Source organism: Lodderomyces beijingensis (genome assembly GCF_963989305.1).
Source record: "Lodderomyces beijingensis strain CBS 14171 genome assembly, chromosome: 3".
NCBI lineage: Eukaryota > Fungi > Ascomycota > Pichiomycetes > Serinales > Debaryomycetaceae > Lodderomyces > Lodderomyces beijingensis.
In genome coordinates, this window is record NC_089972.1 from 1,772,757 (window position 1) to 1,798,582 (window position 25,826).

A 25,826-nucleotide genomic window follows, 5' to 3' on the forward strand; every position below is an offset into this window, starting at 1 on the left:
TAAATGTGTATTTGCCATAAAAATACATTTGAGTTCTAAATATGTGTATATGTATATTTGCTTGTATATAACAGCACCACCATCAGCATGGCGAAGGAGGACAGACGCCCGTCCAAGTGTATGAATCCGATGGATTCCAAGACGCAAGACCAGATCCCTTCGCCGCAATCGCCCTTCAAATACGGCAATTTGAAATGTATAGGTCGAGGTAATTTTGGAGACGTTTACAAAGCAACCGACTTGACTTCGAAAAACAAGGCTTCGGTGGCTATAAAAGTGACCAACTTGGACGATTCTACCGACGATATTCAGCAGATTGTTAACGAGATTCAGTTCTTGTCCAAGTTGAAGCACCCCAACATCATTCAATATATCGAGAGCTTTGCCCAACATTATAACATGTTTATTGTGATGGATTTTTGTGATGGTGGGTCGTGTTCCGACTTGTTGAAATACCACAAGAAGTTGCGCGAGCCGGTAGTCAGTTATATCATCAAGAGTGTCTTGCAAGGGTTAAATTATTTACATGGACAGCAAACCGTCCATCGCGACATCAAGGCGGCCAATATCTTGTTGACAGATACCGCTCTCGTGAAGTTGGCCGATTTCGGCGTCAGCACGGAATTGACATTGACAAAGAAGAAAAAACATACTTTTGTTGGTACGCCGTTTTGGATGGCTCCCGAAGTTATAACTCGCGGCGCCCCCTATGGCCGCGTTAAAAAAAACGACGGATACGATTACAAGGCCGATATATGGTCAACGGGGATCACCACGATCGAGTTGGTCAACGGGGCTCCGCCATTGGCCGAGCATGAGCCTTTGAAGATCTTGTTTGAAATTCCCAAGAAGAAACCGCCGATCTTGAAAGGATCTCAGTACGGAGAAAACATCAAGGATTTCGTTAAATATTGCTTGATCATGGAACCGGAAAAGAGACCCAGCTGTGCCACGTTGTTACGCCACTACTTTATTACCAAGCAGTCGAACGCCTCGGTCCAGCAGGAATTGATCGAGTTGATTGCCAGCAAGAATGCCTACTTCAGCACCAAGGTTTACTCCAAACCGAGACACCGGTTGGATTGTAATAGAATCGACAGTGCTGCAGCAGATGAAGGGTCAGAGTACGCGTCCAGCGCCTACCCTTTGGAATGGGAGTTTACACCCACCACTAAAAAAGGCGACTACCAATCGCCCATCAGCGAACAAGTCGAGCTCAGGACAGATAAGGAGAACGTCGAGCCGAGAACAGAGTCCCACAACGCTAGCGACTTGAAAATGCAAGCCCCTATGGAACAGCATAAACTAGCAAAGCCCCAGCCCGAGCTTGTCGACGTGCAAAGCGCGGTTAGAAACGATAACAAGAGCACGCTCTTGTTCCATTGCTTGGAGAAGGTCTTGCAACGAGGCCGAGACGAGGAAACGAGGAAAGGTGTTGAGCATTTGATCGATGTGATCTACATCTGCGAGCAGAACCATCCGGGGTTGTGCAATGCCTTGGTTCAAGAACTCGAACGAGCTCTTCGAAAATGAGCTACCGTAGCCCCCTTAATCATAAACACATTCTATATAAGCGTCGCTTGTTAGCTAATAAACTTTTTTTTTTTTTAATTTCATCATCGCGTAATTTGACTACGGGGTAAGACGGCCATCGTCTATACAACATTTTTTCCATACCTCTTAATGACGCTACTTAGAAATTTCAAACATTCAATGTCGTGTTTTTCAAGGAGTAACGACGAGGAGGATTGTAGCCGAAGGCAATTTCATATCAACAACACAACAAAGGACAGCAATTACAAGTATATATCTCCAGTAATATATCAGTCTGTCATAATCTCCAACCCTTTGATGGTTGTCGATATAAACGCGAAAATGCACCAGGTGGTAATAGCAACCGAATTTGGCGTGTAGGTCGTGCACCTGGCACCAAAACTACTTTTACAACTTTTCGTGTCTTCGTGTAATGTGACGGGGTGCTCGATATGAGAGATTCGTAACAAACCTCCTCCTAAAAGGAACCTCTAGGGCAAAGATCGTCTTCATAAAAGTAAAGAAAAAACACACGAGGTAGTTAAGTCGTTCTTTTTCTCATTCACTTTGTATTCCTTTGCTAGATCGCATCTCGACGTCACTCGTTCATTAAAGTAACCTTGAAAAGCAAAAGAGAAGCAGGCAGAGACAGAGACAGGCCGAGAGACAGAGAGATCAAGAGAGGAGCAGCCAGAAAGCATTCAAACACATTCTATTCGGCTTTTTTCTTTCCTTTCTTTCAACCGCCTTCCCAATTCCCGAGAACCATCATGTCGAACATACCAACTATAAGCTTACCACCACAGACTCCCCGAGGCAAAAGCTACAACGGAGTCAATCCAAACAACAGCATCAACAGACTCACGACACCGTCGCTTGCACTCGGTCTACATTTCTCGCCGTCTTTTTCTTTCAACTCGCCTACTTCTTTTTCACCAAGGAAGTTTCTACAGTTGTCGCTGAATCTGCACGCCAAAGTTGACAAAACGGGGAAATTGACTCCCGTGGCGGCTAAGACGGAAGATGTCAACTTTTTGGAGTCGCTTCACAATGCTGCTGCCAGCAAGTCACCTATTGCCACTCCTCGTCAAGAAAGTAAAGGCGAAGAAGTAGAAAAAGAAATAGAGGTCGAAAAAGAGGGAGAAGAAGAAGAAGAACAAGAAGAAGAAGAAGAAGAAAACGGAAAAGTGGTGGAGGAAGAAGCAAAAGTGGAACCGGAAGAAGAAGAAGAAGAGGAGGAAGAGGAAGAGGAGGATGTCTGGTCCACAATAAATACCACTCTGCAGAATCACACCAACTTGACTTCAATTTATGAAGATGAACACAAACATGACACCGCTTCTTCACAGCAAGCAAAGGGCACCAAGTTTGACGAGTTCTTAACCCCCAGTAAGCTTTTCTTCACCAAGCCTCACGATCAAAGTACAGCATTGAAACTTGAAAATTCAGCCCAGATTTCCCCTATGAAACAAGGATTGAAACATTCACCACCCGACGACGACATTGAGAATAGGAAAAGAAAACATTGCGCCGTGGTTGATACTCCAAATAATGCCGTTGCTTCTAAAATTGACCGGGCAATGGAGTCACCTTTGACGTTTAGGAAAAGCAGCGTTGCTAGCTCCACTAATACTACTGCTAGTGCTGCCTCTGCTAGTGCTGCTATTGCAGCCGCCGCCGCCGCGGCAGCGTTGAGCGAAGATAAAGTGTGGAATGCCGACTTGGATGATGTTCTCATCAAGGCACTTTACAAGTACAGGAAGTTCAGAGATGACCCCACAACATCCAACAATTCCGTGTTGAAAAAGACCTCGCAAAATAAAGTCATCTCCAGAATGATCTTTAACAAGACTGGCGTTCTTAGGACTGCAAAGCAGATCTCTTCACGTATTTTCAGATTGAGCAGGTCTGGAAAATTGATCACAAGTAATAACAATGATAATAGGAGCAACAACAACAACGACAACAACAACAACAACAAGACGGCTGGATCGTGTGGTGAAGTTGATGAATTCATGCTCACGCCTTTAGAAGAGCTCATTAACCATCGACCAATGGTGGAATCGATGCTTAGGGACTCCATGCTTGATAAGGAGTTGGAATCCTTGTGGTCCAATTCATCCACGGAAGACAATTTGGCCGAGAGAGCTGCTTTCAAGTTGAATTTTGCCGACTTTAGAATCCTGTACAGACATAATGAGCAGACTACCGTGTTTACGCGGTTCAAGAACACCGTTGACGAGGCTCCACTGGGCATATTACTGGAGAGATTGGATGACGATATGATCCAGAAGTTGAAAAAGAAACACGCTCCCGTTTGGCTCGTTAGCCATGACTTGAGCTTAAGCTTGCATAATCATCACCGCCATCAGCATCATAGTCATAATCAGCATCACCATCATAACCACGTCGACAGTTCAACACCACTGTCGGCTATTTCGCCAACCAATTTGGCGCAAGCACTGAGCTATTCGCAAGGTCAATTTGAATCGATTATGGCGATCCACGCCAGGAACGATATGATCGACCCCAATTCATTCATCCAATGGTACAGCTCAGTTGAGGTTTACAAGAATGGGCAGAAATTGTTTGGGCTTCATGATTGTATCAACGGCTACTATAACCAAGAATGCAAATCGTTCCAGTTGCAAATACCATTTATCAAAAACTACTTTGCCGGCTTTTTCAACTATTTGCAGAATGGAGCATCCATCTCTCCCGAAGAAAATGTGAAAGTTGTCCAAGTCATTTACAGCAATGACTTAGATGGGGTTAGCATGTTGGACTGGGACACTTCGCGTGTGCACGTTTGCTTGGTCCATGAACTAAATGTCATGGGAACGCAAGGCACGACAGTCGTGAGCGTTGTTAACCCTCCACCTGGGGCCGACAGCAAGGATGATATTGAAACCGTGGTTGCGTTTTCTTCTCCTTGCAAGTCTTCGAACTCGCCACCGCGCAATTTGGAGACACCGCACAAGAAGTTGAGAATAGACGTCAACTCTGCCAACCTCCATGGCGGAATTGCCACGGGTCCAATGACGGCTCCCGTTTTCAACTCAAGCATGATCAATCGATCGGCTCAAGACAATTTTGAAGATTTTCAAAAATTCAAGGCGCAGAAGCTCATGGCGCAGGGCGCCCATGGCGAAATGAACCACCAGGCGCAATACCAATTTGATCATTCGAAATCTTTGACCGAGTTATCTCAGCAGGCGACACTTGATCCCGCTGCTAATATGGTCCCATCATTCAACCCTCAACCTCCTCCACCTCCTCCTCATCCGTTTTCAAGTAATGCGTCACCACATCTTCCCCTTAATCCATATCAGCTTGCTCAACAACAACTTCAGGCACAGATGCAAATGCAGCTTCAAATGCAAATGCAACGAGAGCAACTAGGTCAAGGACTTCAATCGCAACAGACGCAACAGACACAGCAGGCACAACAGGCGCAACAGCAGCATTTCCAACAGCAAAACCCATTCCAACAACAACAACAACAACAACAGCAACAGAATCAGCAGCATATCCCCCAGCAACAACAGTTTCAACAGCAACAACCGCAGCAAGTACAACAACTACAACAACTAAAGCAACTACAACTACAACAGCAACAGCAACAGCAACAGCACCAACATCCAGGGATGCTGATGCTGGTCCAAGGTTTTGCGCCTGGTTTCCCATTCCCACCATTTGACGGAACGCAATTGCCTCCAAACGTTCAAATGATGAATGAGCAGTTTATCTTGCGACAGCAAATGCTTCTTAGCCAGCAACAACAGCAACAGCAGCAACAACAACAAAAGCAACAGCAGGGTATGGCTCTTCTGCAGCAGCCACCGCCAATGCAAGTACCACATACGGCTCCAGTGAGCAGGGCTCAAAGTTTCACCCACGTCCTTCCTCAGCATCCAAATCCAGCTAGTAGCCAGCCGACACCACAACAAACTGCAAACAATTTGCAGCAACATGTTTTCACCCCGCAACTGCAACGGCTGCAATCAAGCCAACTGAGTCGGCAACCATCTGCTAAGCCCAAAGAGCTCACTTTTTGTCCCATCATCGGATACGATCCTTCCAAGGACGTGAAAAAGAGCCATAACAAAGCGAGTAAACCAGGCAACGGAATACACAGTTTCCCCATCCAGACGCCCGTGTTATACAAACCGAAAAAATAAGAGAGTTTTTGCAAGAGCAGGGGAGGTGGAAGTTTGTTCTTTTTTTTTTTTTGTTTTTTCTTTCATTCTGCATTCTTTTTTGTTCGTTCAAAAAGTAGCATTCAAGTCATTATATATTTTTTGCATCTGTTTCCATCACATATGTATGTTGCAGTACAAGGACAAATATTTTCATTTCTTCAGATTTTTAGATTTAGATAAATATACAATTTTGTTGTTTTTTTGTATTTGCCCATGACTTACGTTGAGTATGTATTGGTTATCGAGCTGAGGAGTGGGGGGATATGGTGATTGAGTCGTAAGATTGCTGGTAAGTAGGTGTTGTTCCTCGCAAGACTCCTAAATTTAAAGGACGGAAAGAGGATGAGATATTTCATGAGAATGCGCAACTTTACAAATTGGGTGCGGGCCCGCAAACTCCAGTTCTCGGTTCCCAGTGCTCAGTACTCAGTTAGCAATACCCTCTAAATCGCAACGATACAGATTGAGAAGTGGCTGAAACAAGTACATAGCATCGCCACAGTTGACACTCATCGTTGGTGAAATGAATAACAATGGGCGGAATGTGCATCCACATGAGATTATAGGCAATGGCATTCAACCGACAGGCGGAGCAGATGCATTCAGTGCCGAAGACCAGGACCACATTGCTGGGTTGCAGCAACCACTGATGAAACCAGAACATGACCCACAACCACGAGATATGCCCATACCGCCCGAGCAACAGCAACAGCAGCAGCAACACCGCCAACCGGGAGGGTTGCAAGACAAGCAGGCTGAAGTATCACGAGTGCAGCAAAAGAAACGGTCGGAGTTTAAATTGATCTCGGTGAGTTTCAAAGAAGCAGCTTTGGATAGTCCCAGTTTCCGTGCAGCTGTCAACCACATGGATCTCCAGATCAACAATATCGAAAACTGGCTTTTAGCGCTAAGTTCATCGATTAAAAAGATTCCTCGATACGTGAAAGAGGTGGAGAATTTCTGCAATTCGTTCTTGGAGCATCTTGTGCCTGGTTTCTTGCAAGATGGGATGATTGATCAAGAGTACACGGTGCAGGCCTTGCACGCGACCTTGACTGGGTTAAAGTCCATTTGGAGCAAGAGTTTGTTTGCGCTCACGATGAATCCGCAAATGTTGAGCGAGATGAGCAATTTCAAAAAGACGCATGTTGTCAAGTATCGCGAGTCGCGCAAGCGGTACGAGGCGTGCCAGAGCAAATACGACAAGTACCTTGCGTTGTTTGTCAGCACTTCCAAATCGAAAGATGCCGTTATGGTTGTCGAAGACGCGAAGCAATTGCATCAAGTACGCAGAGACTATATCCATGTGAGTCTCGATATGGTGGAGCAATTGCAGGATCTCGCTAACAAGCTTGACATTTTGCTTGTTTCGTTGAATTCGACTTTATGGGAGAAGAAATGGAGCCATTTTGCCGCTGAAGATAGCTCGCTGCAACTTCGAAGCCAATGGGAAAAAGTGCGGCTGGTCCAAGCTTGGTGTGACTCGTATTCGCTCGCGATTGACAAGTTGAGACACGACATGTCGCTGGCGAGGAAGCAAGTTGAAGATGGTGCTAATCACCAGTACCAGCCGTCGTTGAACCCTCATGACTACAACTCGAGTTTGATCAATTACCGCTCTTTGACTGAGATTGACGAAACAGGGATTGAAAAGCACGGATACTTGTTTATGAAGACGTGGATTGAGAAGTCGTCCAAGCCGATATGGGTGAGACGGTGGTGTTTCATAAAGGATGGTGTATTTGGGATGCTTTTGTTGAGTCCGTCCCAGACATTTGTCCAGGAAAGCGACAAGATTGGCATTCTCTTGTGCAATATCAAGTACTCGCCCAATGAAGACCGAAGGTTTTGCTTTGAAATCAAGACGAGTGAGTTGACCATCACCTTGCAAGCTGAGTCGATTGTTGAGCTCAAATCTTGGCTAAAAGTGTTTGATAATGAACGAACTCGAATCACGGGCCAGCCTCCAGACAGCAGCTTATTTCAAGTTGCATCAAACCGATTCCCGCCGATCTTGTCGGAGTTTGCATCAACTGTAAATACCACCATGGACCACGAGCTTTCGAATTTGAAAATCATCAATTCTGTGGGACAAACAATTACTTCAAGTTCCCTCTCAAGATTCATTGGTAAATTTGAAAAATTCCACGAACGGCACTTGTCTTTCCAAATTCCTCGAGTTCATCCTCCCATAATGACCGACACGACCAAATCCGCCATTATCGCGTACAGCTGCATCCCGGCAACTGTCTTGCCCACTGCACTAACTGCAAACATCTGGGGCTCGGTCAACTGGGGGCTCTACTATTTGTACGACTCTCAAAAGGACTTGCCGCCAAAAGGGCGTGAAACAGGTGTTGACCTTGAAATGATCAACTTCCAGGAGACACATCTCGGCTTTGATATCTCGTACCCAGATTTCTACCCCAAGGAACTCATCAATTTTGATATCCAGATGCGGGCCATGTTTGAAAGCTCGGTGCAGCCTGGAGAATATTGCGTCATGTCCTATGGCTGTATCTGGGCGCCCAACTCGAAGCAAGAGTTGACGGGACGGTGCTTTCTTACCCCGAATAATGTCTATTTCTACAACCAGGCTCTTGGATTCGTCGCGTTGTACAAAGGTTGGATCGGCAGATTTGTATCTGTTGAGTGCACTGCGCAAAAGGACTACGATCTTTTAAAGATTTACGATGTGGAAGGTGTGATCAAGTTGAAATTGTTTCTCGAAGACGGCAACATGATCAAGCGGAAATTGTCTTACTTGATAAACAATATGGCCAGCGATAAGCCGAAACGGTTGAGAGAGGTGCTCTTGGCGTTTAGCGAGATTGAAAAGGAAGTGCACCAAGACGAAGAAGACCAGCGCATTCTCAAGAAAATCAATGAGTTGTCGAAGCAGTTGTCTAGTAAGAATTTGTCAAATGATAAGTTGATTCTCAGCGGCGAGGCATCTTCCATTATACCCTATACAAAGGGAACTGACCAACCTCGAACAGTGGACTTTCGAGATCAGTACGATTTTGTGTCTGAGTACAGCTATCCCGTACCTCCCAAGGCCCTATTCCACGCTTTTCTTGGGGATGACTCTGCCATTTTCCGAGACGACGAGGCACTCACAAAGATCAATTCCTATATGAGCAAATCGTGGAGAAACAGCGAACTAACGGGGAAATTGTACAGACAGGCTAACCTTTTAGTTGAATATCATGGAGAGTCGCGTCCTTTACATTTTGAGCAGCAGATTGACACCATGGATGATAACGAGTACTATACTTTTACAAACTCAGTATCCGAAATTGAATTCTTTATTGGTGCGCCATTCCAAATAGTCCAGAGGTTTGTTATAGTTAGCATATCTGGCAAGCGAAGCAAAGTCTTTTTTTACGTTCAAATCAATTTCAAGTACTACTCGATATGGAACCCTTTGGTTAGACAGATTGCCTATAAGATAACCGAGGGCCGATTCCGCAAGATCAATCGCACGTTGAAGGAAGTCGTTGAGGCCTTGGGCCACCGTGGTACCATTGTAAAAGCAATTTACTTGTATGGAAAATTGAGCCACACAAGGGACAAGGAGAAAGTCGAGCCTATCCCATTGATCAAGATTGGGTTTCTTTACAGCTTGCAGTTGCTCATAAACAAAATATTGCGCATGGCTGAAAGCTACTGGCTCTGGATCGGCAAGTGCTTTTTCAGCTGTTTGAAATTCGTTGCCGGAATAGTCAGCGCCAACTATGTGTTTATTGCAATCATCATAGGCCTTTTGGTTTTGAACATCATGCTCGTGGGCAAGTCGAGTATGAACTACTGGACGGCGCACAACGCAAGCAGCACGATCAAGAAGTACATGTCCCACGAGCCGCTAGTGATGCAAAGAGCAGTCTATTCCAAAGATGTGCAAACGTATCTCAACTCGGCCATGCTTGCAGATAACCGCACAAGCCAGCACAAGCCATTCAAGATTTTCCTCAAGGCTTCGTTTTTACAAAATTTTAGAAATACAAGCACAATAGACTGGGGGGACTATTTCAGCGACGACACGTTGTCAGTTGCTAAAAACCTCAGAAGCTCGTTTCAAGACATTGGAGTCAAACGGCACGAGTTGTTGGTTCAGTTGAAGATCTTGAACCAGATGGAAAAGGAACTAGCCGTTGCCGAATACGTCAATTGGCTCATGAGCGAAATCCAGCGGTGCGACTATATGCAAGAAAACATCTTTGTGCAGTTAGTGAACGCGGAGATGACTGAAAAAAGTTCTCGGGCTCGGACGCGGGATTCGGATCCGAGCATTAGAAAGATCATGGAGTATTGCAGAGACTGCAGAAACGCGTTGAATGAAATGATATGAATGGGGATGGACGATATTGATGCAAGCAGGATTCTCGAATTCTGCCGTACCTCAACGCGAATTTCGTTAGGTCAAACAAAGGTATAGGTGGGGTTAGAAGTGGCACTATGCCTCCAAGCAGAGATTTTTTTTTTTTGGCAAAAACTTACGGGAAGGGAAGAAGGAAGGAAGGAGCCGGTAGAAAGTTGCTGAAATACGGATGATAGAATAGCATACTATACCACAGGTTCCGAGAAAAGGCAAAAAAGCAAAAAACAACAAAAAAATTGCCTCCGTCTAACTTGGGATAAATCCAAACTCTGCTTCCCCCACCCCCCAAATCGACTTCGCGAAAGGATATTTTGACTTGAACTGCTGGATAAACGTATCTCCATACTTAGGCCTTTTCTAGAGTGCAAAAACAGTCATCCGTCACTTCAAACTCTTGAAACAAGGATTTATCAAAAGATTGGCCTGCTAATCCTCTTTGGTGACGAATAATAATAATACCCCGTAGTTTTGGGTATGCCCCAATTTTCACCTTCTCTCTTAACGATTTGGCGGGGGTGGGAGGGATTCTCCACATATTTTGCTCAAAAAACTTCTTGTCCTTCCCAATACATTGGCACTGGATAAAGATTTATCCTTGACAGAAGATCTCCAAACCAGAGATCTCCCACGTCCAATCAAAGACACGAAATTGGCTAGGAAATAGAATAAAAATAAAAAAGCCCCCTCCTCTGTATCCCCAAAAATTTTCCGTCTTTATCCTTGAATTCTGGATTGCCCTGGGGGGAGACCTATCTGGACTGGCGAATAAGCCAAAGGCATGCTGCATGAACTTGCATCGCTCAACGGCTTATTACTACATTTGCATGAAAAAATAGCGAGATCTCACATTCTCTTCTCTTTTGCTTTCGAACTATTGAACATGGGTATATTTTTTTTCTTCTTTGTTGGAGATGTCCTGGCCTGGCAAAGTAGAGTTGGGAGAAACGTCCCTTCCCCCATACAAACCCATCGGATTTAGCCAACTGGATGCATATTTTTTTATCGACATTATTCGAAACCTTTTGCCTTTTTTTTCTTTTTTGCTTTCTTGCCGGTTTGTCTTTAGCCTTGAAGTGCAGATCAACACGGGGATGACAAACTAACAACAACAATTACAAGAGCAGCTGACAAACTGTACGTCTCCCCTCCTCTTCGGCTAGTGTTTGTCCTTCAACCTCTTGCGTTACTCCTCCCCGCAGGCGCAGCCCTTCAGGATCGAAAGATTATAAATACAATGTCATATGCCCTTGCGTTTAGGAGGAGGTGCCGTGGTGTATTGTGTCTAACGGATCTTTGCACTTCTTCTTATCTCATACGCCGCAACCTGTCGCGAACAACAATAACAGCAAGAAAGACAATGGCCTCAGCAAAAGTTTACCCATGTATCATCAATGGTGAAGAAGCCGGCACTAGCAATTTTGCCGTCACCAGCCACAGCAACCCCGATGAAATCATTCACCATTTTGCACAATTATCAGTCAGCGGTGAAAACATCGCCGCGATAGCAGCTAACGCCAAGCAAGGTTTGAAAGACTGGACCGCTACCCCTGTCCCTAAGCGAGTTGCCATCTTCAGGAAAGCAATGGACCTCATCAAGGAGAGGAGACAGGAGATTTTTAACTCGCACATGGAGATTGGTGGACCAACTTGGTTCGCCAACGTTAACGTTGATGGATCCTTGGGACAGATTGAAGAGTATGCTTCGCAAATGTCGAGACCCGAAGGACAGATTGTGCAATCGGGACACAATGACTTGGCCATGGCCGTGAAGAGCGCCATTGGTCCAGTCTTGTCGATTTCGCCATGGAATGCACCAGTGATCTTGGGCACGAGATCAATCTGTGCTCCTTTAGCTGCTGGATGTTCAGTTGTGTTCAAGTCGAGTGAAAAATCCCCCGCCGTCTCCTATTTGTTGGTCAAGTGCTTCTTGGACGCTGGTGTTCCTCCAAAGGCCTTGCAGTTGGTTCACGTTGCACCTCAAGATAACCCCAAGTTTTTGGAACAAATCTTGGCTACTGGCGTCATTAGAAAAGTCAACTTTACCGGTTCAACTGGCGTTGGTAAGATTATTGCTCAAGAGTGCTCCAAGTACTTGATTCCATACCTTTTGGAATTGGGCGGTAAGAATGTTTCCATTGTTCTTGATGACGCTGAGTTGGGTGCTGCTGCTGGCAAGATTCTCTTTGGTGCCTGGGCACACAAGGGTCAAATCTGTATGAGTACCGATAAAGTGTTTGTTGATGAGAAAATCTACGACCAATTCACTGCTGTGTTGAAGAACGTTGCCGCTGAGATGGTCAAGAACCCAGACCAGAAAATCAGTCAGAGAGATTGCTTGGGAAGAGACAAGGTCTTGCAATTGGTTGAAGACGCCTTGGCTAAAGGCGCCAGCTTGTTGTTTGGCGAGTTCAACAAGGAAGAGATTTTAAAGACCAACGTGATACCGCCAATGATTATCGAGGGTGTCACCGCGGAAATGGACATCAACTTCACCGAGACTTTTGGTCCTGTCTTCACCATCCACAAGTACTCCAACATCGATGACGTTGTTGAGGAAGTCAATGAACACGATTTCGGTTTGAAAGCTGCTGTCTGGTCCAAGAACCACATTAGAGCTTTGAAGTTGGCCAAGAGATTGGAGATTGGCGGTGTTCACATCAACTCGCCTACTGTGCACGACGAAGCTACCGTTCCTCACGGCGGTGTCAAATCTAGTGGTTGCGGTAGATTCAACAGTCAATGGGGTATGGATGAATTTATGATTATCAAGACGATTACGATTCATGAGTAAGATAAAAAGAACAAAAATAAAAATTGGAAAACAGAAAGAGAAATAATTGGTGTAATATTAATTAGAAAGAACTTTGTTTATTATTAATTCTATGACAACAAGTTTTTGTTTTTTATTGGATCAACAACAACAATTTTCTGTCTGGATCGTTTATAGGCCTCTATGTGAAAGTTCATTTGCAATGTCTAGATATAACGCAATGGCATTGAACGGCGGATCACGCGCCCACATGATCTTGTCAAAGCCCAATCGTACTTTATTCATCCAGTTGATGAGATCAGTGTGGTCGACCTGGTCCAACGTGCCGACATATTGGCCCCACTTGGAACTCTCGACACTGACCAATCCATCATTATCAACCAAGTCGCTATTCGCCACCTCTGCAGCGCTCATCCCCTTTGAAGTGGTGGCATTTTTCTCAATCTCGCGCTTCATGATGAGCCAGGTGATGAAGTAGTTGTTGAACCATTTAGGGACGAACTTGGCCCCAAAGGAAAAGTACTTGACGCTCGGATCATCCTTGATACGTTCGTTGAACTCCCTCATCTTCCACGTCGTCATCTCGTTGACCGAGCTGGGGCATATGTGCTTTAAGATCGGCACGCGCTTGATTATATCCACGACAAAGTCTGCGACTTCCGACCCGTGGTGCGGCGTCGAGATCGTGGTCAAGGAGGCAATCTTGTAGATCTCGCTCGTGGTATTATTGTGGATTTGCGATATGAGGTATCGGCAATCGAGCCCGCCCATGGAATGGCTGATGAGGTTGATGCTGATGGGCTCGCATCTTTGCTTGAACGTCCGCGATCGTTGCTCTTGATCCGGGGTGGAGGTGGTGTTGTATACCTCAGCGTGCGATTCCAGGTCACGGAGAATCTGGCATTGCGCAGTGATGTACTGGTCTAGACTCTGAGCTCGACTCTTGATATCTCCAAACGCAGGCACTCTCGCTATAAACACGGTGGACCCCAATTGCTCCAAGGCGCCCTTGATGCCGTTCCAGTACTCAACTTCCAAAAACAGCCGGTTCTGTTGTCTGCGACTTGGCCTTTTTTGGGAGTGGACGACGGCCTTTTGTGCTTGATCGGCCGCCTCTTTCACGAGGAGCTGGGGCTTTCTTAGTAACGTGAGTTTATCGAATCCTGAAAAGCCATGGCATAGCACGAGCGGATATTTGGGTGCGTCGTAATGCGATCGCAACGTTCGGTAGTTTGCTGTGATGTTGCGCTTTTCTTTTGCAAGTGTGGCCGCTTTGGCGACGCTAGAGTAGAGTCGTTGCATCAGCATGGTTCTAAGTGGATGCTATTGCTCATGGTGACGTTCATTTTGCTGAAAATGCTGCATGAAAATTGCTTGCTAAATATCAATTTTTTTTCATGGCTGTGAAATTTTGCAGTTTCTTTTGCAAACAGACAAACAGACAAACAGACAAACAGACGACTTTCCACCACATCTCCCAAGTGAAGCGATGAATGAAAGAACCAATTGAGACGTTCTTTTGTTCGTTATATACAAAACAGATCACACTATCTACCACTCACCATATTCATCATGAACCCCTTGACCTCATCAAACATGTTCAACCCTTTCATGCCCAAGCCTCTAGCTACAACCAAGGGGTAGAAATCAGTCGAGAAAACCTTGTGCAACTTATCGCAAACGCCCAAGAGCACGTGATTCGCTGGCCACGCATTCGCTGTATACTCCTCCAAGACCAAAGTTGACCCCAAGTCCATGCCGCGATCGACGCCTTTTTCTAACGCTTGCACCAACGCCGCCACGTCGGATTGGCCCATATTCAACCCTTGGCCCGCGAGTGGATGGATTGTATGGGCCGCGTCGCCAACTAATGCGACCCGTGGCGCAGTGTAGGAGTCAGCATGCGACATCTTGAGCGGGAACTTGGCGCGCGTGTTGGGGATAAGCTTTACCGCGGGGAGTGGGTAATTTTCATCGAGCTCGCTCGGCTTGAATTTCGATAACCTCCATTCAATCTCTTGTACTGCATTGGAGTCATTGGGGTCGCGTTGCAACATTTGGTAGATGTAGTTGAGGTCGACTTCTTCCAATACCATTGCTGCCGTGACCAAATGCGGGAAAATCGATTCGTTTACTTGGAGGAGCAAGCTGCTGAGTTCCGGTGTGCTTGACCACACGATGGTGGCGTTGTCTTCCGTCAAGGGCAAGATCGCCAAGGGTCCCGTGGTTAAGAATCTCTGCCACCCGATGGATCTAAAGTCTTCGTATTGGAGCTTGATGCATGCTACCACTCCGAATCTGTTGTACTGCCACCCTCGAGATTCAATCTGGGCAAACGTGCGCACGGGCGAGTTGTAGCCGTCGGCGCCAATGAGTAGTCGAGATTGGATCATTTCGCCGTTGGAAAGCTTGACTATGGGCCAGTCCAACTTGTTGTTGCCCAACGTGGGGTCCGGCTGGTTCAAGTCGTGGTTGGATAAATCGGGCGCTGCTTCAGGGGGGCTTACAATTTCCACAACTTTGGTGTTATCTAAAATCTCAAACCCGGGCTCCGTGCTCTCATCGCTGAGCTCTTGTAGTTTTGTCAATAGCGAGCTTTGAATGTTGATCACTTCGCACATTGTAGCCAAGGTGTCTTTGCCAGTGACACCAATATCAAACTCGATGCGCGATGTGGCATCCTGGGAGTCATAAGCGATGATACCGTTGTAGTCCCTGATACGGTCCTCGTGGATATAGTCCCAATTGCCAATCTTTTGCATAAACTCAATGGACTTGGGAGTAAGCGACACGATTCTGTTTGTGTACTGCTCCGGTGGATCCACTTGGAAATTACGAACCGGTTCCAACGAAAAACCTTCAACCAAGGTGCATCTTAGGTGTCTTAGCTTGGGTGATGTCTTGAGTGCGGAGAGAAGCGTCAATCCGGCGGGTCCTCCTCCGATTATGACCACATCTTGGAGCCTCGGGGATGCCCGTGTAGCTAGAGACCTGATAATCCTCAACATTTGGCTATACGTGTGAGTGCAAGTGAGTGGTGTATGTGTGTGTGATATGTAGAGCAGTTGCCATGTCTCCAATCAATTCTCGATATTTTTGCGCTCCGGTTTTGGTGCAACCAATCCCAGATGCAAAAAAAAAACTATGCTCGTGTCAATTACTGGAGCAAGTAGAACGGTACATGCATTTTTCTACATCACACACAAGAAGAGGTAATTATTGCATGTAGGGTATTGGTTTTGCATTTAATGTACAAATAACGGTAACCAAGCTACACACACAGACACACCAGTCTATTCAGTTTTTGGGTATGCTGTCCAACTTGATTTTCCCCGACTCGATCCATTCAGGTTCGATCAAATTCTTTCTTTCTTCATACATGTACTTGTACGAAGTCTTGATCGTACCATCGCTCACCCCTGTCTTGTCCGAGATTTTGGACGGTGGCAAATCGATGCCAAACAACACCGAAGTCATGTAGATGACAGTGGCTGCAATGGTAGTGGGCGACCTACCAGCCAAGACACCAATCTCTCTGCACTTCCTGGCAATCTGTTCCGCTGCGTTTGTAATTTGCGTACTCAAACCAAGATGCGAACAGAATCTTCTAATCAAGTCCTCGGCTGACGTCTGCGTGGTTTGGATATTGTCCTGGCTGAAATATGCCGCCGTCTGCGGATTAGCGGCATTCTTCTCTCTGATGATTCTATCCATGATACGGAACACCTTGCCGATTTCCTTTCGGGGGACATTGGTAAGTGCCCAGATCTCCTTGAACGACCGGGCAACTTTCGCCTTTCTGCAGCCGATAAAGATCGAGGCCGCCATTATGGACTCCTGAGACTTGCCTCGCAAGAGTTTTTCCTCATAAACCATCTTGTAGACTTCCTTCGCGCCATCCTGGACAATCTTGGGCAACTGGTACCCGTCGCACATTTGGGAAATCTTGACGTAGGCCGCCGCTAGAGCATTATCCTTTTTATCAACAAGCGACTTCTGCTGCGCCCGGCTGAGTTCTCGACCAAGTTTGGTGTTGTCCGGCACATAGGAGATCATGGTCGACAAATCCTCAGTATCCAACAAGGGGTTTCCCGCATCACCGACACGCGAGGGATCATCTCCATTCTGATCATCATTACTAAACGTTCTCCATTCGGATCTGGTGTCCACTACTCGATCACTCAACACTAGACCGCAACTACCACACACGATATCACCTTCGCTGAATCGTTCGATCAAGTCAGGCGGGAATATTTTACATTCGGGACATGTCAAAGTCACATTCAAATTAGGCCCGATAAACTCTGGAGCTTCCAAATTGGATGCTTTCGATGAAGCTGCTGCTGCTGCTGCTGCTGCTGCTGCTGCTGCCGTAGTTGACATATTTAATAGTATAGATTAGTTGAGCTCTTTGTTGTCTATTTTTTTGAGAGAGTATGACAAATTAATAAATTAAAAAAGAAGACTTGATTTGCCTTAAACAAACAAGCGGTTTTTTGGAAAAGTAGTGGTGATGAGGTTTTTATTGGTGATTTATTGCAAACCCGAATTAACGGTTCAATATATCAACAAAAATAGGGGTATAGGTGGTGGGGATGGCGGTGGAAGGAGAAGGGGTTCGTTAATCTCAAAAGTTGTAGATTAATGATGGGGGTTATTGGGTGATCTAGATGGTCAACTCGGGGGTACCTACAACAGCAAATGTTGGAGCAGACAACGACGATGATGATGATGATGATGATGATGATGGGATGCTGAGTAATTTCGTCATGATTTTTCTAGTGGTGAACTTATCATACACTGGAGGAGAAAGTAGTGTACAATTGATCAATTCGAGTATGTATGTACACATACAAGCATACAGAGTTGTGTCAACCTATATGAGCACCCAACGCTTCAAAGTTCCCTACGTTTGGTTTCATTTGATTCAAGATGAATCAGAATTATCTTCGTGTTTACCAGGTTTTGAGAACTATGTAAGCAAACTTTATGGTTTTGGTCAAAAAGAAAAAGAAAAAAAAAAAAACTTGGGAAATTCGGAAAACCATGGAAAACAGGGAGACCTTTTGGGGATGCTTCTTGGGTAAACCAATTTGTGAGTCGGCTAAGGGAGTTATTGAAGGGGGATCGCTCCGTGATTCGGGCGTCTAACTTTATTCATCATTTAAGAATCTCCCATTTCGCATGAGCTTCAATTAGTCGATCTCCACTTAGCTTCATCGTGAACGAGCAGGACTTTTCGCCGCGCTGATCTAGTAGTTTCACAACATCACCCGCGCTCAACTCGACTTTGTAAACGTTGAGCAAGATCGAATCTACTGTTTTTGTGTCTGCATCAGATTCAAGTCCAAGTTGAGCCTGCAATCGTACCAGCAACATAAACGGACTCAAGTGGGCCACCTTCACCACTCTGTAAACTCCCCCGCCCGTTACCTGCGTTGATAGACGGCGAAACTCAGGTCGCACGTACGAACTTTGCACAACGGACTCAACCACGCTTGCATCGCGCTTCCCCCCACCACAAGCGACGTCCGCCGCCACCATGTCATCCCTTTTCAGGTTGTTTGCCGCGGGAAATGAAGCTGCGGCAGTCATGTGCGGAACTGCATACTGGTACTTGTTCATCTTGAACCACTCGACAAAGCCGCTGAATTCCAGGCGAGCAATATCAACCACGGGATCGTGCCCCGTTTTCTCGGCCTGTTTCCGTTTGGCTGCTGTCGGGGGCTTGTGCGTGACGATCGACTCGATGGCGTGGAATTTGTCTGTGAACCCCCGATTTTCCAACGTCTGGAACTTGGTCAGGTCGTGGAACGACTTGGTTATGTTGACGTCTCTTTTTTTCGCGTGGTGGGTGACTTGGTTGTTTAGTGCCAGAAGTAGCCTTCGTGTGGACACGGGCTTGCTTTCGGGGCTTGTTGGTTTGAGCACTTGCAGTGATGCCTGCTGTCGTTGATGTTGTTGTTGTTTGTTTACATTTACTGTGGGTGATGGCGCTGGCACTGGTTGTGGCTTTGAACTCCGGCGTTTTCCTCTTTTGAGTCGTTCTATATTCGACGCTCTTTGATTCTGGTAGATTTTGAATGGATCTGTCTTGAACATTTTCTGTCTGGGAAAAAACGGTGGAAAGTGAATAAACGTGAATAGAGTGGACAGAGTGAAAGGTGGTTGCCAAATGTCCAACGATGTATAATACGGTGGGGTGTCTATTTCGTAATTTTCGTTCCATCTCATACGTTTGGTCAGAAGTACACACTCTCGGGCTATGAAGCCGTTCAATCGTATCGCTTTTCCTCCATCTTTCTTGATGCAAAAAACCCCTACTCTGGTTTTTCCCCTTCACGCCCAACCGTAAACACCTACTTACTAACTCTTCTGTTTATTTTCTTTTCTGTTTTAGTATCTACGGCTATAATTCCCTTTATGGTTCCATTGGAACTTTAGGAGGTTTAGTATTCTTTTTAGTTTTGCAAGCGACATTTTATTTTATGTTTATTTTTTCTTGCTAAAAAATCTATTGCTACTCGCTCTAGGGGATGAGCCTTCGGCGCCGCCTAACTTGTCGGCTTTCAAGGTGGAAGGCGATCTCGAATGGGGCACCGAGTTGCTCTTCTTGTGGAACTTCAAGCTTCCAAAGCTGCCGTTGGCCTTGGGGTTGATCATGATGCTCGGTATAGGCGTCGTGGAGCCCGACCGCAAGCTTCCCGTCTCGCTGCCGCTGCCTCCATTCGAGTACGTGGGAGCAAAGCCCTCAATGATGAAGCTGTCGTCGTCGTCGTCGTCGTCTAGCGCCTCGTCGTAGGTGGGGATGTGTAGATAGTCGACTGATTTCGACGCCTGCTTCGTCTTCTTCTTCTCGGAGCCGTGTCCAATGGGGATGCTGAAGTAGCCACCCAAGTCCGTGGTTGAGTTGTTTGCAGAAACAGCGGGCGTGCCAGTTTGGGAACGAAGTTGCTCCAACGGGGTCTGCGGCAAGTTCATGTCGAAAATCTTGTCAAAAACATGGCGCGCATACATTGGCGGTGCGTTATCTTCTCGATCCAAATCATCGTCTTCGTCGCCTTCTTCCGCAGCGTCGGCTCCGTCTTCGTCTCCATTCTCGTCTGCCTCGTCGTCCGTTACCGCGGGCGTGGTTGGGGCCGAGTGGGTGGTTTTATGGAACAACAGATCTTGCTTCTGGTAGTCCAATTGGAAAGTTCCGTGGTGATTATCAACGTCAAAGTGGCGTCCAAGAACATGACCAATGTTGGCGCTTATATACACGAATATGGGCAAGTTGGCGCGGAGTTCGCTCGTGTGGCCCTCTTTGTTCTTGAGCTGGATTGCGACTCGTAACCTGTGCTTAACGGTAATCAAGTTGTTTTTCGCTTCGCAGCTTTGGGTAATCTGCTTCAATTGATCGGGCACTTTGAAATGGGTCTTGATCTCCCATCTGTCGTAGGGCAAATCGGCCGAGCTTGGAATGTGCAACTGTTGTTTCCCGCACAATCTTTCAAATTCAGGCGAACGTACCCCGTCCACTGCAATGTGGTAGTGCTCCACTATACAGGCATTGATAGCTCTGATGCTCAACCCTTTGGCAATGGGGACAATGGTGAGGTGTATCGGGATGGTGGCCCCGACGGCCACCGCCTTTTTGGGCATGCTCACGCAGTATTGCAACTTGCCCACCCAGGTATTGATGACATCGATGCTGTCGCACAAGTTGATATTCTGCGGGTGCAAAGTCCGCACAATTCGAATATGTTTGCTCACCAGATGCGTGCGTTCAAATCTCCCCCTCTCAATCGAGCATTGCAATTTATACAAGAGGGTGCCGATGGGCAAGCCTTCGATTGTCTCGGAAATGTTCGCCGGAAGCAAGATTTTAAAAGGTAAACTATAATTGCCCTTGGGCAAGAGAAACGAATGGCTGTGCGAATCTTTTAAATCCTTGTATGGGGTTCCATCGATCCCCGCTTTGGGGATATGGATAATCTTGGATTTCTCCTTCGAGGAGAGCGATGAGTGTTGGCTTGAGAATGAGGGAGTCGAGCTCGTTCTATGGTACTGTGGGCGGGGCGTTGACGCTCCCGAGTTCAGGCCCGACCCCTTCTCCAGGTGACTGGTCTTTTTCATCTTGTACATGGGCACCGTGGTGTCGCCATAGTTTCCAAACACGACATCGCCTTCATCGTTAGTGAGCAAGTTATTCCAGTCGACTTTCAAAACGCATACCCGGTCCAAGTTTTGCTCGTGGGTTTCTTTTTGTATGTATTCGTAGTAAAACTCGCCAACCAAATTCAACTGGATCTTTTTAATGTGGGCGTCTTCTTTTAGCGAAAGTTTGACGCTTCCTTCAAGTAGCACATTCTCGACATCAAATTCACTGCCTCTGATCAACACGAGATTTTTATGCGGCGACTTGAGCTTAATGTCGAATAATGCAAGGTGCAAATTGTGGCCAAGCATATCTCTCTCTATAAGTGAAAGATATAAGGGGGAAAGGGTCTGGTCTAAAGTCTATTTTTCCCCCAAGACTTTGGATAGTTTCTCCTACTGTCCTCGAGAAACCTTTAAAAGAAAGTAGTGATGAGAAGACGAGATTTCGAAAATATGGAAAGTGCTTTTACAAAAAAAACAGCTGGCGATAAAAGCCCACCCGCTGAGGGCGCAATTAAGATCGAACTTCCCAACTAGCGTGGTGTGTTCCCTGTATATTACTGGCGTTTATTCTTTACTTTTTGCGGTCAAAGCCTCCACGTCAAAAATCAAAGAAAACAAGAGACTGGCGTTAATTAATTAAATCGGCTGATAGCGTGCTGATTTCACTTCCGCTACAGCCACTTGAGTAGCTGAGCACAGCACTCGCTCTTCCACTACGAGCTTCCTTTCAAAGCGTGGAAAAAAGCAACTATAGATTAACGATGGAGTTGCAAATATAACCGTAGCAACAGTAACGTACATACGAGAGCCGGAAAAAAAAAAAAGCAAAAAGGGGGTTGAGAAATAAGGGGAAGATGATCCGGACTTAGAATTTGCTGTTTAAAATACGCTTGGATAAGTGTTATACTGCGTGGGCTATTTACTCCTAGACGTTTCTTTCCGAGTGTATAACCCCTCTCCGTTGTGTCAAATCCAATACTGTCAAACTGATAAAACCGTTGTGCCGTCTAAGCGTATTTTAAAGTTGTGGAATTTATCCGGTTCGCGCCAAAAGGAGCAAACCCACGCCCCCCTTTCTCTTGCCCCCGTTGCTCTTTCTTCTTCCAGCTCAGACCACTTTTGACGGCGCCAGCGTAGCGCTCGTGGGCCTGGACTCATGAGCAAACGCCGAGTCGAACAATCTCACGGGCAACAAAGACCGATACAAGAGAAATTTATTTTTTTTTGCACTCTGAAAATTTGGCGCCTTCAATAGAAAATCATCAAAACCAAGAACGACATATTGTCTGTAGAAAGAATCTATAAAATAGTAAAAACGAAAAAAAAAAAGAAACTCAGTTATAGATAGATGCTCACGCATCAAACATCAAGCAGCAGCAGCGGGCTCGGTATTGCTGCTACTTCCTGCTTTCGCTTTCAAATCGGTGCTCTTTTTCCTCCTCAAATGTGCTTGCACGATGGCATCCTTGGACCGGGTCGAGCTCTCGCTGTTGGCAACGTGTCCGCGATCGTCCAACTCGACGGAGCCGGCGCTTTCAAACAAGGAGACTTGACCCGCCAAGAGTCCCAACGTTTCCAACACTTGCGCCGGCTCGTTCAAGTGGGCCGTAGCCACGGTTTTTTTCGAGGCGGGACCCACAGCCACGGGAAAAACACCATAAGAGTCCAACTTGTTCTTGGGCTTAGCGTCCAAGTTCCATTGGTTCTCGATCTTGAGCAAAGATTTGAACATGTCTTCATCGGTGAGATCGTCGCCGACGCAAAGGACGAAATCGGGCAATTCGTCGTCGTTGTGCTTGATTTCGTTCTCCAAGATCTCGTCGACGGCTTGCTTGGCTCCGTGCGGGTGCAACACCAATGTTTTCACAATCTCGCCCTTGTTGAGGAACTTGGGGCGAACTTCAAGGTTGGCCTTACCTGCCATGACGTCGACGTCGTAGTCCTTGGCGACCGTGTCCAAGAGTTCTTTTAGACATTGGTCAGATTGGAATGCGCCCAACTCGGGATCGGCTCTACGGTAGTGCCAGGTGATGGCCACTTTTTTGATTTCAATGCTCGACCCAGGCGTGGCCTTGGTGTATTTCTCAAACACGTCCTTGACTTTCTCTTGCCATGACATGTCGAATTTCTCTGCCAAATTGAGCCAGTATTTTTCACCGGGGTCCCTCATGAAACAACCGTGCTCGGCAGATAATCCAATGTTTTTCTTGCCCATCCATTTTTCCAAAAAGGCTTGGTCTCTTCCTGAAATGATCCAGATCTGGTTCTTGGGGTCCTGCGCTAACGTGTCCAAGACTCGATTCAACTTGTCCGAAGGAATGGCTGCTGCGGGGTCTTGCACGATTGGAGTCAAGGTGCCGTCATAGTCAAACAAAAATAACCTCCGCTTGGACTCCTCGTAGTTTTTGAGTAGTAAAGGTCTATTCAACGCCGGTGTATAGTGGTTGGCATGGGTAACAGCCGCGTGTTCTATTGTGTCGCGGATAAACTGCGAAGTCCAATGCTGAATAGTGTTGGACGACACCTTAGCAAACAACTTGTCTTCAAGATACTTTTTCTCGCCATCGCTAAACTTTAATGCATCGTTGACTGTCTTGGAAATGCCCACAGAGTCCCACGGGTTGACAAGTATAGCATCTTTCAATACCGATGCCGTGCCAGTAAACTCGGACAAGATCAAGGGCGAGCCTTTATCCTTTTGGCAAATGACAAACTCCATCGCCGTGGTATTCATGCCATCTCGAACCGAAGTGATCAAGCACAAGTCTGCCACTCTCAACAACGCCAAATACTCGTCTTTGGGCACCATCATCTGGTAGTGAATCACGGGCGCATAATTCAAGGTGCCATATTTGGAGTTGATTTGATTGATCAATTCCGTCACCTTGAGCTCGACATTTGCAGAGTGTTGATAACCGGGGCTAGACACTTGAATCAAAACAACTTTTTCTCTCCATTCAGGATACATGTCGAGGAAGATTTGGAAAGCTTGCAATTTCTGAAGCACACCGCGAACCTTGTCTAATCGGTCACGGCCCACGATAATCTTCATATCCTTGTACGAGTTCAGAATCGCTTTGACTTTTTCAGTTACATCTGCCGTGAATGCCTCTTGTTGAGTCTTTAACGTGTCGATACCTATGGGTAACGTTTCAAGCGACAAGGTTCTCCCGTATGCAAACACCTCCGACTTTGTCACTTCGCAACCGAGCACGCGGGCACAGCACGATAAAAAGTGTCTTTGGAATGACTCCGACTGGAACCCAATCTTATCGGACCCCAACATACCATCCAACAACTGGGTTCTCTTGGAAAGACACTTGAAATACTCCGACGAAGGGAACGGAACGTGCAAGAAATGGCCAATGTAGGCGTCGGGAAACTCCATTCTCAACAACTGCGGAAGTAACAATAAATAGTAATCGTGGATCCAGATGATGTCGCCCGGTTGGTAAATCAGCTTGATCTTGTTCAAGTAGGCCTCGTTGAACTTGACGTAATCGTGCCATGCTTCAATCTCGGCCTTGCCGTCGGAGGGTGTGCCTTCGAAATAATGGAAAACGGGCCAAAGCACATGCTCGGCGTATTTTCTCCATCTCTCCTGATCGCGTCTCAACAACCACACAGGGTGGATGTTCTTGCTGCCAATAGCACTCTGCACTTTTTCCTCAATGCCGTGCTTATCTTCTTCGTCAAGGTACAACGGATCATCCTGCAATTCCTCGGCGGTCAACCGAAACGTGTTCTCCAGCTTATTCTTCAACTCGCCCGTCCAAGCAACCAAATGAGTCTCCCAGTCGGAATGCTGCAGCAAAAACAGCTGCGATGAAAAAAGCGCCGAGTTACCGCGGACAAGCTCAACGTCCCATCTATATTGCTCGCTCTTGCTGTCGTACTGACTGACAATCTGCGTCGGTAACGTGGTCATGACGTTGATGATCCGGCCCGATAACTGAACCTTGTCGTTCTGGGCAAAGTCCGCGGGGGACACAATGTGGCCGTCTGCGGGCGTGACTTTCAATTGATCCAACTCGGGCATTTTTAAAAAAAGTATAAGCGGCGGTGGATGTTGGCGTGAGATGGGGAGATATATCTAGTGGACGAATAAATTACCGGAACCCGTACTAGCTTCAATTGATAATTTTTCACAACTTAACTTTCAAGTTCTCTGTTTTCACCTGAATGCTGTAATGGAGGAAAATTCGAATACCACGTTGGGACCTACAATTCTCTTCTCTTTCTCTCTTTTTTTTTCAAGCGGTGGAGTTTGGTTATACATTGAGTTGCGGTCAACCTCTGTTTTTTCGAGAGATCTCGATTTCCTCCCAACCAGACGAAATTTCGTTCGATTGCGATTGTATGCATTTTGTGCTAAAAAAGCTCGCCTTAATGTAGAATAAAATAAAAGATATATCATACATGTAATAGGATACCGCCGTGGCCCCACGGATGGGTGTAGACCATTATCATTTGAGCCCCTCATCAGCTGACCAATGGTTCCACATTTGGTGAAAAACCTTGACTTGGAAAGAGCTTTTCAAGGTCAAGGCACAGACAGTAGAGTGTTCCATATGCGGACAACTGAACAAAAGAATCATTTTTGAAAGAGCCAAAATTATTAAAATACACGGGGGGGAGGGGGGTGGGGGGAAGAGAGTGAGGGGGGAGTTGGTCGATATACAACATACCTGGTGTAACACCTTCATCAGTGGCTTCAAGTTTTTTCAACGTCCAACAAAACTCTGAAAAGGGGGGTGGGGCGGGGGTGGAAAAAAAAAAACAGATAAAAGTTGAA

At 46.2% G+C, this 25,826-nt stretch overlaps 10 protein-coding genes across 10 annotated transcripts; 4 read left to right on the top strand and 6 right to left on the bottom strand. All coding sequences in view use genetic code 12, as the record gives it.

The window, feature by feature from the left end:
* Window positions 1–87: 87 nt before the first annotated feature.
* LODBEIA_P28530 (uncharacterized protein) lies at window positions 88–1,533 on the top strand (the record flags this gene model as incomplete). The annotated part of the gene is made up of 1 exon (XM_066972898.1): window positions 88–1,533. One exon carries the CDS (start codon window positions 88–90, stop codon window positions 1,531–1,533), a length of 1,446 nt encoding a protein of 481 aa, XP_066829791.1.
* Window positions 1,534–2,303: 770 nt separating this feature from the next.
* LODBEIA_P28540 (uncharacterized protein) lies at window positions 2,304–5,714 on the top strand (the record flags this gene model as incomplete). Its single annotated transcript, XM_066972899.1, has 1 exon — window positions 2,304–5,714. The coding sequence occupies one exon, from the start codon at window positions 2,304–2,306 to the stop codon at window positions 5,712–5,714; it is 3,411 nt and encodes a 1,136-aa protein (XP_066829792.1).
* Window positions 5,715–6,258: 544 nt separating this feature from the next.
* Window positions 6,259–10,086, top strand: LODBEIA_P28550 (uncharacterized protein; the record flags this gene model as incomplete). The annotated part of the gene is made up of 1 exon (XM_066972900.1): window positions 6,259–10,086. The coding sequence occupies one exon, from the start codon at window positions 6,259–6,261 to the stop codon at window positions 10,084–10,086; it is 3,828 nt and encodes a 1,275-aa protein (XP_066829793.1).
* A 1,387-nt stretch (window positions 10,087–11,473) lies between these two features.
* On the top strand, window positions 11,474–12,907 carry LODBEIA_P28560 (uncharacterized protein; the record flags this gene model as incomplete). The annotated part of the gene is made up of 1 exon (XM_066972901.1): window positions 11,474–12,907. One exon carries the CDS (start codon window positions 11,474–11,476, stop codon window positions 12,905–12,907), a length of 1,434 nt encoding a protein of 477 aa, XP_066829794.1.
* A 150-nt stretch (window positions 12,908–13,057) lies between these two features.
* On the bottom strand, window positions 13,058–14,194 carry LODBEIA_P28570 (uncharacterized protein; the record flags this gene model as incomplete). The annotated part of the gene is made up of 1 exon (XM_066972902.1): window positions 13,058–14,194. One exon carries the CDS (start codon window positions 14,192–14,194, stop codon window positions 13,058–13,060), a length of 1,137 nt encoding a protein of 378 aa, XP_066829795.1.
* A 239-nt stretch (window positions 14,195–14,433) lies between these two features.
* On the bottom strand, window positions 14,434–15,894 carry LODBEIA_P28580 (uncharacterized protein; the record flags this gene model as incomplete). Its single annotated transcript, XM_066972903.1, has 1 exon — window positions 14,434–15,894. The coding sequence occupies one exon, from the start codon at window positions 15,892–15,894 to the stop codon at window positions 14,434–14,436; it is 1,461 nt and encodes a 486-aa protein (XP_066829796.1).
* Window positions 15,895–16,183: 289 nt separating this feature from the next.
* On the bottom strand, window positions 16,184–17,269 carry LODBEIA_P28590 (uncharacterized protein; the record flags this gene model as incomplete). Its single annotated transcript, XM_066972904.1, has 1 exon — window positions 16,184–17,269. The coding sequence occupies one exon, from the start codon at window positions 17,267–17,269 to the stop codon at window positions 16,184–16,186; it is 1,086 nt and encodes a 361-aa protein (XP_066829797.1).
* Window positions 17,270–18,046: 777 nt separating this feature from the next.
* Window positions 18,047–18,988, bottom strand: LODBEIA_P28600 (uncharacterized protein; the record flags this gene model as incomplete). The annotated part of the gene is made up of 1 exon (XM_066972906.1): window positions 18,047–18,988. One exon carries the CDS (start codon window positions 18,986–18,988, stop codon window positions 18,047–18,049), a length of 942 nt encoding a protein of 313 aa, XP_066829798.1.
* A 390-nt stretch (window positions 18,989–19,378) lies between these two features.
* Window positions 19,379–21,337, bottom strand: LODBEIA_P28610 (uncharacterized protein; the record flags this gene model as incomplete). The annotated part of the gene is made up of 1 exon (XM_066972907.1): window positions 19,379–21,337. The coding sequence occupies one exon, from the start codon at window positions 21,335–21,337 to the stop codon at window positions 19,379–19,381; it is 1,959 nt and encodes a 652-aa protein (XP_066829799.1).
* A 1,060-nt stretch (window positions 21,338–22,397) lies between these two features.
* On the bottom strand, window positions 22,398–25,070 carry LODBEIA_P28620 (uncharacterized protein; the record flags this gene model as incomplete). The annotated part of the gene is made up of 1 exon (XM_066972908.1): window positions 22,398–25,070. The coding sequence occupies one exon, from the start codon at window positions 25,068–25,070 to the stop codon at window positions 22,398–22,400; it is 2,673 nt and encodes an 890-aa protein (XP_066829800.1).
* Between the last annotated feature and the right edge of the window lie 756 nt (window positions 25,071–25,826).